At 41.2% G+C, this 12030-nt stretch overlaps 1 protein-coding gene across 6 annotated transcripts in view; it reads left to right on the top strand.

Annotated features, from left to right (window-relative positions):
* The window catches only part of PLEKHS1 (pleckstrin homology domain containing S1), a 44231-nt gene that overhangs the window by 11218 nt on the left and 20983 nt on the right, over positions 1-12030 (top strand). For 5 of the 6 annotated variants that reach the window (XR_007245357.1, XR_007245356.1, XR_007245358.1 and 2 more), the window contains 5 exons: positions 1277-1350; positions 1454-1557; positions 5993-6127; positions 8403-8478; positions 10052-10147. Coding sequence is in view for 2 of the 6 variants with exons in the window: in XM_048507111.1 (XP_048363068.1) it covers positions 1277-1350; positions 1454-1557; positions 5993-6127; positions 8403-8478; positions 10052-10147 (485 nt within the window). In the remaining 4 variants the exon portion in view is untranslated. The remainder of the gene's footprint in view (positions 1-1276; positions 1351-1453; positions 1558-5992; positions 6128-8402; positions 8479-10051; positions 10148-12030) is intronic. The other variant, XR_007245359.1, reaches the window with a different exon arrangement.

Genomic DNA, 12030 nt, shown 5'->3' with positions numbered 1-12030 from the left:
ATTTCAAGGGAGAATCTTGAGGGTCCCCAGTTTAAACACCATTTTAAAATGATGCTGTTTGGGGGTGGATTCCAGCATCACTTGTTTAAACCAGGGAGCCCAGATTCTCCTTTTAAATCCACCTTAAAGGGAGAGTCTGGCCCCCCCCCCAGTTTAAATAACATTGAAAGTGATGCTGTTTCCCAATTGGGGGGACTGGATACAACACCATAAAATGTTTTCATAGCAGTAATAAAACATTTTGAAAGCATTTTGAAAATGTTTTCCAAATATTATTTCGGCTGTGTGGCATGGCCCATTGCTATGTTCAGATTTGTGAGTTGGGGGGTGTTCTATAATGTGATGGTGACTTTGAAACGACCTGGTGGAAAAAATTATTGTTTGGTCATGGTGGGGGCCACCCGTGGGGGGGGCATCAAACTCAGGTTTTGCCCAGGGCTCAAGTTTGCCTAGGTACGCCCCTGACTGTGGGAACACAAAATGCCAAAATGGATCTTTTTATAATGTCCTAAAGACATATTTATGCTGTGCAGAATCCACCGTATACAAGTAAATTCATTCATATCATAGGGTCACAATGTAACACAGCTGAGATCTGAAACTAGATGAGTAGATTCTACTTCATCTACCTCAAAATTGCATAATCTAGGATTGTAGCACAATTCCACCCACCTCTGCTTCTTAAATGCATGCTGTTGCTTCCCATTCAACCTATCAATTGTATGTTGCATATTTTATGTTATGCATAAATATGCAGCAGAGTAGAGACTGGGAAGTGGACGAAGTAATCACTGGACTGTTCACACTGTCATATCTAGACACATTTCCCCACATTTATGCAATAAACCTACCACAGGCCTAGTCCTTGGTGCTTTCTTGTTAGACCAGCCACAATATAAAAGGCCAAAATATCTTTAATTACAAAATATCTTTAATTACAGCTTCAGATTGGGAAATACCTGGAAATTTTGGGACTGGAGCATGAGGGGGCAGGGTTTGGGAAGAGGAGGGGCTCTAGCAGGCTTTAATGTCATAGAATCTACCTTCCAAAGCAGCCATTTTCTCCATTTTCTGATCTCTACCACCTGGAGATTAGTTGTAACAGCAGGAGATCTCCAGTAACCACCTGGAAGTTGACAACTGTACTTGTAGCCTTGCATTGGATGTCATCATTCACTGACTTGGCTACAAAGGATTAAAAGCAGCTGTTTAGTTGGAAGTGGTGTCCTGCAGAAGTAGCTCTCTCTTACAACAATCAATTTCTGTTTGTCCGAAGATTGCAGCAATGAAGATGTCTGCATGCAGGGTTTCTTCATCAAATCCCCACCTCTCCATCTTTTCAACAATCAGGTACAGTTAGCCAAGTGATAGCTATATTGCTACTATGATGGACTGTTTATCTTTAATGTGTGTGTTTGACCAAGGGACAAACCAAATTGCTTTCTTTCTTCAGAGTTCCTGGAAAAGGAGACATTTTGTGCTTTATAAGTCCAGCAATGGTTATCTCCTTAAGTATCATAAAGGACAGCACAAAAAGGGCTGTATTGAAATCAACAAGTAAGTACCTGAACCAAGTAGTCTTTTGACACAACCACTGAACTTTCATATATCTCCTTGAAGATTTTTTTAAAGTAATGTTCTAGAGTCCTTTCATCAGTTAGACCAGGAGTCCCTAATGTGGTACTCATAGGTACCATGGGTATCCCAATGGGATTAAATATTCAAAGGTCAAAAAAGAGCTGCTAATTATATATAAGCACAAATTAAAAACAACAGGGCATATTAAGGAGTTAAAATAGGCTACTTTCCAAATGCTCACTTACATACAGTAGGTACAGCTAAACTAATCTTGTTGTATTTCAACCAAATAAACTTCTGAGTGGTCAGAACTAAAACATCTAACATCCAGATTAGAAATAATGTTTATTTTAATCCTTTTAACTGAGATGAATTGATTTGCAAAAATAATTTCAAATGGCACTTGGGTATTTACACAAAATTAGAGCCTTCCAAAAGAGATTGATATCTCTTATTGATAAGATTGATAAGAGATTACACTATATCTTATACTATTTGTTCCAGACATACATGGTATCTTATGACTGAGATAAAAGAAAACCTTCCTATAGCAGACATAGATCATCTTTGCTTTGGTACATTCTGGGACTATATATCAATCTCTTATTGAAAACTGTAATTTTGCATGAATACACAAATGCCATTTTTATACTTTTGTAATTAGCAGCCCTTTATTTGTATTTTCTTGAACTTCACTTACTTAATTCAAAAAAGGTGAGGACCTGTGCAGGCTGGGCAGGGCTGGTATGCTACCACAGCAACACACAGCACTGAGGAGGCTCAAAGCTGGGGCTGGGCTGACAGCAGTTTAGCCAGTAATAATTCCAAAGTTACCAAGTTTGTAGGAGAGTCCAGAGCAATGTCGATCAGGTCAGGAGTCAAAAGCCAGGAATGCATACAGCAGTAAGGAGAATCCAAGAATCAAGGTCAAGAAGCTGGTTCGTGGTCAGTCAGGGTCTGGAGACAACAGTGGTGTGCAGGCAAGTTCAGGAAGAACACACTTTGCAACCACAACTGACTGCAGTTTCTGCCAAAGGTTTTTTATTCCTCAGAGCTACTTTCCTGGGACTGCTCCTGCAAAGTCTCTGGGTAATGCCTAGCCTGCAATCTTGCTGAGTGTCACCTCTTCTTTAAGGCTAGTCTCAATTTCTGTCTGCAATGCCAACTTACATCTGGAGACCCAGACCTGCTAGAATCTTCCTTAGTCCTGCTAATTAGCTCTGAGCCAGAAGAAGCTAGCCTTATAGACCAGGTTCATGGACATGGTAAAGATGGACACAATGCAGAGCGCAAGCATCTCATGTCAGGTTTTATATTTGTGTAACAGTCTAAGAATCTGAGAAGAATATAAAAACCCTTAAAACAAATGAGTGGCTCCATTTTCATTGAATTCATTAAATCCAGCAATGTTTACTTGATCTGCCAGCTGGGCTTTGCATATCCTGTTTATTTTATATATATGTCAAAATAATAGTCAAAAATCAAATGCTGTAACAGCACCAAACAAAGTGGAATGTCAATTACGAGAGAGAGAGAGAGAGAGAGAGAGAGAGAGAGAGAGAGAGAGAGATGGCTTTGAAATTTACAGTAGATTTTGGAGCACAAACATGAACATAGAGATATAAATTCTATATACCCCTTGATTTACAAACAGATTTGCTTCATGTTAACTAGCTGGGGCTGGTCCCTGCTCTGAAAAAACAAAAAAAAATGCCATACAGCCCCATCCAAAGGGGGGGGGAGGGATTCTGCCTGTGGGAGCACTATGTCACTGGAAGATTTGCCCTTCCCGGGGGCACTTGCCCTGACAGAGGGGTGATTCTGCTAGCGTGTAGCTGCTGCCACTGGCTTATTATGGCAGGGTGTGGCCAGGGGAGGAGCTGAAATTAGTTGGCTTCTTCCCAGCCTTAATGCTGATGGCCGAGGCTTTAGACTTACATCACCAGAAAGGTGACCTAGATCTATTAAACTAAATAGGGGCTTCTCAGCACCGGGGAGGCTTTTTTGCTTTTCAAGCCTCCCCATGCTGCTGGGAAGCCTTTGTGGGAGCAGCATGGCAACTGTGGAGCTGCGGTTGGCTGTTTGGTCCCTTGGATGGGGCTGCCAATCTGGTAGGTAAGGCTGACCATGATTTGGTGGTGCGAACTTTGTAGCGTAAGAAAAGGCACAACCATGCACTATTACTGCTGTGTCTGTGAAAACAGCCATGAGAGGTTCCCAATGGTATTATGGCTACAGGATGGAAAGAAAGGGAGGATAACCCTTCCTCTGTGATACTTCCTGGCCTCAATCCTGTCACCAGCCGCTATTTATCTTAATATAGTGCCTGTGGGTTGTTCCCCTCTCCCCACTCTAAAGAGGCTTATTGGAACAGGGAAAAATGTCCCAGATCATTGTGGGGAATGGAGGAGGATTTAAACCAGTGGTTCTCAACCTTCCTAATGCTGCGACCCTTTAATACAGTTCCTCATGTTGTGGTGACCCCCAACCCTAACATGTATCCATTTTACAGGTGGAGAACACTGATGCAGAGAGGCGACCCCTGTGAAAGGGTCGTTCGAACCCCAAAGGGGTCCCGACCCCCAGGTTGAGAACCACTGATTTAAACAAACTACTAGTTTCCTAAAAATTGTTAATAATTGCTCAAGGGACACAATTTCAATTTTGGAACCAATTCAGAATGGAATGTTTAAAGCCCTTCTCTGCTCATGTAGTTCCTTTTCCTTGCAGTCTCAATAATAATACACTCTAAGTGAACCAGTAATTTGTATTTATTTATGTAACATATCTGTACCATTTTTCTCCCGCAGTTACTTGCAGGAATTTTCAAAACAATCAATGTAAATAACATAATTTTAAAACAACATATTCTGGGCAGGTCCTGATTTACTGAACTATGATGGGCCATGGGCCACAGGCTAATGATTAAGGGTCAAGAGACCTTTGGCTAGTTTCTCCACCAATTTCCAGACTTAAATATTTGCAAGCAGAGGAAAAAAACTGAGTTGGTACTCAGCTGCTGCTATCAAGATCGTCCCAGTTTCCTACTGTTAATTAACAAATGGAGATCTGTAATCTCCATCACATCTGGTTTAACCATTAGACAAAGAGTATCCTCATGTTAAGAATCTTTTTAAATAATACTAAGAATATGGACTAAATTTAAATCTAGATTATGTTCAAGAATACCAAAGTGGCTGTCACCATGAGAAACACTATTGAGACGTGAAATTATTTTTGAAAAGAAATGGATGTATATGGTGATATTCTTGACATCTCACAAAAAGACAATAAAACAAAATCAAAAGAACAATTACTGTCAGAAGACATATCTTGTGACTGGTTTCCTTATTTACAATTATTTGAGAGATTTAAGTTAGATAAAATACTGTTTGGTTTTGAAAAAACCAAGACAGAATTTGAAATGGAATTATGTACAAGTGATGAACATGTTATTTCTAAAATGTACAGACTATTGTTGAGATATGAAATGGAAGGAGAACAAATGAAAGAGAATGTGATAAAATAAGCCACTAATTTTGGGTATAACATACCAATAGAACAATGGGAGACTATGTGGTCAAGGGGGCTTAAATTTACATTGAGCTCTAATCTAAAAGAGATCTTTTATATCATGATGTATCGCTGGTATATGACACCAAAAAAATTAATGAAGATGTTCAAAAACATCTCTAACATGTGTTGGAAATGAGAATACCAAAAAGGGTCATGGTACCATTTATGACAGACTTGTGAAAAAGCTAAGGAGTATTGGACATCAATACATTCAATAATTCAAAAGAGTTTAAAATTTAATATACAATTGAAACCAGAGGCTTTGTTGTCAGGACTTATAGACAGATCTGTGGAGAAAAAGCATGGAACTTTGTTTTTATTCACGACATCAGCTGCAAGAATACTTTATGTGCAAAAATGGAAAACTTCAGATATAATTGCAATAGAAGAATAGTTATTGAAGGTTTGGAAGTTGTCAGAGATGGCCAAATTCACTTCATTACTTAAAGAAAGGAGTTTAATTTTAAAAAATTTGGACAATTGGAAACTGTTGATGGATTTGAGTAAAACAGAAAAAAATAAAATGTTGATTTTGAAGATTAGTGGATTGTTATTATAAGACTTAACAGAAAAAGTATTTTAATTATAGTGATTATTATTGGGATTTTAAGCACATGATTAATTTTACTGTCCACATGTGATGTAGATGAAATTGGGACTCCTTATGTTAAGTGTACTTTTTAATTGTTTTTTATCCTTTTCCTTTCCTTTTTGCAAGCATTTTAAGTACTAATAACATTTGAATATAGAGGGAGGGGGAAAAGAAATTGCCAACTAAATTTAATAACACTGATTATTTACACATTGCATGTACATCTTTCACATATTCATGTGACAGGGATTCAAAAATAGAAATTGGTATAGATGACAGTGAGAGAATGACAGCTGTGAAGAGGATGTTTAAATGCCAGCACTCAGAAGTGATGACCATCAAAACAGAGGAGAGGGCTTACTACCTTATTGGAACAGATAGGTAAGTGCACCACTTTCTTCAAGGATAGAGCAGCAGTTTCCAGACTTGCAAGTCTGAAAGCAAGAACTAAAATAAAATGTTTTCACATTCAAGTGTCCCTAGATTTTGTCATAACTACCTTTCCAATGCATTAAGAAAACGAGTCTCAAGTTTTCACACATTTAAAGCAAAAGGCCTTTTTTCATAATTCAATGGGACCTTATTCAAAATGGGCTTGTACAGACGTATGCAATTTATTCTAGCCTATTCCCAGACCTTCTCCTTTGCTTGGGCCCTGGACATGGCTCATTTGGAGTGTCTCAGAGTATCTGTATACCTTACATTTGGCACTCATCCACGTTCCTTTTTCACAGCACATTGCCATGTCAAAGAAACCACAATGCTACTTATAAAAAAAAAGTAATGATAATCCTGCTTAGCAACTTTTCTGAACATTCTGGCCTCCCTGGGAAACTTCTGGTCTCAGTGGAGACACTGATCATGTAACAAAACAAGTGTGCCCTCAACAACGAGAAAAGAAAAACAAGCAGTCATTTGTTAACCATGCATGACATTTTCCATGATTCAAAGTAGCGTGCCAATTTCCTTACTTGTTGCTTAGCTTTTCAGCTCTGTTTGGTTTCAATGAAAACCTTGCAGTTTTTTGCCTCCCTTTGTTTCTGTTGGGCCATTTGAGGAGAGGCTTTCTTAAGCAAAGAATTTTTCTGTCTACAATGTGGGATGGCACTTTGGGCAGGAAAGCAAAGATTTCTATAGAAAGGGTTGCTGTCATTACCAGAAATTAACCATTAAGGGTAGAACTACATATTAGGAGAAACAAGGGGCTGCTCCCCGCCCCCAAACAGTAGCCCTGCATCAAGGTCCCCCCCCCCCCATCTCTCCTTCTGCAGCATTCGGTAAAACATATGTACTGATATCATTACGAATAGCACCTATGCTTTACATCACTAGTTGGCTCAATGGAAGGACAGGAAATACACATGTATGATACAAGGAAATACACAAGCTTTTTACTAGAAACTGTACATGGGGAGAATTGTTGGTTTGGGTGGCCGCCAATTTTCTGCCAATACATTGTTTTATTCCCCTCTATCTAGAAGAGAAAGGATTTAAAGTGTGTATAGATGATCCTCTCTATGGAACAATGAGTAAGTCATAATGAATAAGAGGAAAGGCTTGCAACAGTATAGAAAGACTTACTGTGAAGGGGAAAACCTGTCTGCCCTTTTAAGAAGCGTAAGATTCTTATTTGGATGGTAGTAAATGGCAGCGAGTGGTAACAAAAAGAGCAGATTACAGATGGAAGTCTCAAGGCTGAAATTGTACATAGAGGGAGCAAGGTAGAGTTAGTTAACATCAAGGTGAGGCCTGGAGTCCTCCCAGAGTTACAACAAATCACCAGTCTACAGAAATCAGTTCCTCCGGAGAGAATGCCAGCTTCAGATGGCATCACATCCCTGCTGAGCTCCCTCCTCTACCCAATTTTTTCTTTCCCTAAGCACCATTCGAGTTCTCCAAGAGTTTTCAAACCAGAGTTGGCAACCTGGAGGACTGAATCTGGAACTTTCTTCATAGTGTAACTCTTCCCTTATGAGAAAACTGCACATGTCTAATAAGCTAGTAAGAGATGGAAGTGGCTACAATTAGATCATCATATTATAGAACTCCTTTTCAGCGTGCTAATTTCCTTTGAAAGTCATCATGGCAGATATTAGTGCTTATAAGGAGGAAAATTGTCTGGCTCTATAAGGGAGCAATAAAGGGATATATATTTCTAGTATAGCAGCTGTTTTCCATGATCATTTGCAGTATTGTGCCTCCTATATGCTTTTAAAATAGGACTTTTAAACCAAAGAGTAATCCAAATTCTGCACCAATAAAAACAGAATGATGTAAATTATGATTGAAAACAGATGTGCATAACTGCGCATAATTTATTAACTTCTGCTAGGCACATCTGCTTTCAATCATAATTTTCATCATTCTGTTTTTATTGGTGCAGATATTGAATTTTGTACAGTCATATCATGACAGGTGCTTCCCTGGTTACATTGTGATAGATTAATGGGTTAGAACTTTCAGATGTTCTTCAGACACAGGCCCACAGTATCAGCTGTGTTCATGAATACAGCCTTTTTGAAGGCCTTTGACTATTTTAAAGGGGAAAGTGATGTTCTGCATTAATAAAATATAGTTTGACAAACTTCACAGACATTCACAACTTCAATCCTAAAATTGCCTTCTGTTTCCTTAAAAACATGACCATAAATTTCAGCAAAGATATTGAGGAATGGGCTAACTTCTTCTGCGCAGACTGCAAAGAAAAAGAGACAAATGCATTGGAAACTCAGGTAACATTTTTAATGATTCACAGTAGTAATGAGGAAAAGGATCACTTGATAAAGAAAAGTTTATTCCCTTCCCCCCATGTGATTCTTAAATATAAATCTACATTGTGTAAAATTGACCGTTACCCCATCCCCCTTAACATGTGACCCCAAAATATTTTGAGGCTCAAAGGTATTTTTGAAAATTGTGTATGGCAATGATCTTATTCTAGGCAGAAACACTATGAAACGCAAAGAAAAGTGAATAGAAAAAGAGTTTGGGTTTGTACCTCACCTTTCTTTCCTGTAAGGAGATTCAAGGTGGCTTACAAGATCCTTTCCCATCCTCTCCCCACAACAGACACCTTGTGAGGTAGGTGGGGCTAAGAGAGTTCCGAAGAACTGTGACTAGCCCAAGGTCACCCAGCTGGAGTGTTGGAGTGCGGAAACATACCCGCTCCACCAGATAAGCCTCTGCCACTCAGGTGGAGGAGTGGGGAATCAAACTCGGTTCTCCAGATTAGAATCCACCTGCTCTTAACCACTACACCACAGTAGAATAGAATTCAATGTAGGCCATGAATTGGGTTGAGAGTCCTTGTACAATGTTCTATGTATAAACAAGAAAGATGCATAAATTAAAGGACAACACTGTCACTAACCAATGCTAATGGGATTTGTTTCATCTTTATTATTGTTGTTGTTGTTGTTGTTATTAATTAGATTTAATAAATGGCCCACCCCCGAAAGGCTCAGGAGAGTAGATGGCAGGATTAGTATCTGGAGTTATACATGTAGGAAAGTTACTGGGTCTCAGCTGCCTTTTTTCAGACAGTAACCGAAAACTACTTTTTAAAAATAAATAGAATTGCCATAAGATTTTGCTTAATTTAAAATTTTAAGGATTTTGATGCACAAAATATGCAAAGGGTGGGGGGGGGGTAGGGTCAAAAAAACTTTTTTATAAGACCAGCAAATATTCTCAGGTGGATTTTGTACATTGCTAGTGATAGGATTGGAATTCTTTTCCCTCTCTTGTAAACTGAAGGCCAAACTGCAAGTCACATTGAAGGTCTGTGACTGGATTCCCTTGTCCGTGCTTTTGCCTCAAAAAAGCAACCACATATGGAGCCTAAAAAAGAACAAGGCCTCAGTGATGGGAAAAAAATTTTTAATTAGCCTAGTAGCATTTTCTCAATCAGAATTGCTCCCTCCCTAGACTGCTTTTAGCTCTGGTAGGGGAAAACTACCAGACCCAGTACAAGTATCCATCCTTTTCCCCATCAGAGCCAAAACCAGCTGGTGGGATTAGTTTACACTGTGGAAACAGTCTAGAGGGAAAAAAATTACAGCTTTGCACCCAGTGCCTTGACTCTGAGCAAACCCTCTTTTCCCACAGCTGTTTTATGAAGCTGAGTTGTACATCAAGAATCTCAGTTATGGATCCCCAGTGTGATATGTAGTTTTGCTCTTAGGGGGCTGCTGTATCTATTTCCTTTGCAACTGCTTTTTATTGCAAAGCTTTTTATTGTGGCAAATAATTGAATATTTGAACTATGTGGAACTACCCTAAACTTGCCTTGTTGCTCCTTATTAGAACCAGATACCCATCCAGTCCAGAAGCCGTTCCCAATCTTCACCAGCTAATCTCACTGAATATTGGGCTGATCTACATGAGGGCAATGAATATGAAGTAAGAGTGTTATATTTTTTCCATAATCCATGTCTCCTTTACAAGTAAAACTAATGGTTAATATGAATGCTGCCCCATCTGTGCATCAGCACTCCTCCCCAATCTCCCTCGTCTGGGTTTGTAACCCAGTGTGCTGCAAGCAGAGAATGGATGCAATGTTGCATGGCCTGCAAAGCTGTAGTTGCAACTATCTGACTAAAGGAGGTCAGGATAGTTCACAGTACCAATCAGCTTGGCCTGGAGGAAATTTCTGCAGTCCTTGAGCTTAAGCAAACTACACTCATCCAAAGTATAGAAGAGATTCTCAGCTGCTGTTGGCCCCCAGAATGAGCGGTACACAAAACCAAGTTACTGAGCTGAGACCCAGTAACTTTCCTACATGTATTACTTCAGTTACTAGACCTGCTATCAACTCTCCTGATAAAAAGATAAAACAAAGGATTTTGTTTGATGGGCAACTCAGCATCATAAATCATAAATGGTGGCAGTCCCTGTTCAACAGTCACTAAAATACCAAACCATATAAATGAAATACCAAACCTTACAATTAGGAGCGACAGCTCAGCATCTCTGTGGCCGTTTCCACACGGCCAAAAGCAGCGACGAGCTGGGATGATCGCCGCGAAATTGGCGACGCGATAACAAAAGCTGCTCATTACATGACAGGCGGAGCTGCGAAGGCGTCAGTAGCCCTCGCGAGAAATGTGACGGTTCGCACTGAAAGCCGCCATGGAAGCTGGGGCGAAGCTCAGCGACGCTAAGGCGCTTCTGGGCGCGACTTTGGCGAAGCCGGTTGGCAGGCCTCGATCGCCATGCTCCACGCTAGCAGCAAAGCGATGGACAACGGACTGCCCTGGATGTCCTGCCCGGCCCCCCCCATCTGTCAGTGCCTCCTCCCAGCTACTCGTCAGTCCCAGTGCATGGTGTCTGGGAAAGGTGCTTGGCCATGCAGTGGAAAGCACCAGGGACAAACGTGTGTGTGGGGGAAAGGTGACCCAGTTTACTTTCGCCTGGCAGTCGCCATTTTGAAGACGGCTTCCCTTTGGCGGCTGTTCGCAGATCGAAAGCGCAAGAAGCGGCGATGCGCCACAGGGGGAAAAAAAGAGTGGTTTGCTGCTTTTCTGAATACGGCGCTCTTCGCGCCGGGTTTTAGCTGCTTTCTCAGCGACGGGCGCTAATGCGACTGCGCTATGCTGCGCGTGCGAACGCTCTCGGCTATGGTGGTTCTTTACCGCTTCCACGACGCCATATTCGGGCCTGGGCAAGGAAACGCTGCTGCTGCTTTCTGGAATAATGGCGCTCTTCGCGCCAGCCGTTTAGCTGTTTTCCGCTGACGGGCGCTAATCGCGACCTTCGCTGGCGCCATGCGCTGCGTAACGCTCTCGCTATGGCGGTTCTTTTACCGTTTCCACGCACGCCATATTTTCGCACCAGGCAAGCGGAAACGCTGCTGCCTGGAATACGGGCGCTCGCCGGTTTAGCGCTTCCTCCCCGCTGACGCACGGCGCGAATGCGCATTCGTGCTGGCGCTGCAAGCGAACGCACTCGCCTATGGCGGTTCTTTTACCGCTTTCCACGACGCCATATTTCTCGCCCGCAAGGAAACGGCCAAGCGTTGCTGAATATCGGGCGCCTTCGCGCCGGTTTAGCGCTCACACGGCGCCAATGCGCGACTCCGCTGCGGCGGCGAACGCTCTCGCTATGGCGGTTCTTTTACCGTTTCCACGACGTCATATTTCGCCCGTGCGGAAACGGCCTGTATCATTCTTCTTTCTGGGTGGTACAATGGCTTAATTTTCAGAGAACGGAAACATTGTAAGGACAAATGTTCAGTATTCAGTTGGAATAATATCACTAATACTACTGAATCCTTGTAAATATGT

The sequence above is a fragment of the Sphaerodactylus townsendi genome, linkage group LG08 (genome assembly GCF_021028975.2).
Source record: "Sphaerodactylus townsendi isolate TG3544 linkage group LG08, MPM_Stown_v2.3, whole genome shotgun sequence".
In the NCBI taxonomy this organism is placed as follows: domain Eukaryota; kingdom Metazoa; phylum Chordata; class Lepidosauria; order Squamata; family Sphaerodactylidae; genus Sphaerodactylus; species Sphaerodactylus townsendi.
Note: the sequence above shows the minus strand (reverse complement) of the source record. Positions and strands in the feature narration are given on the sequence as shown.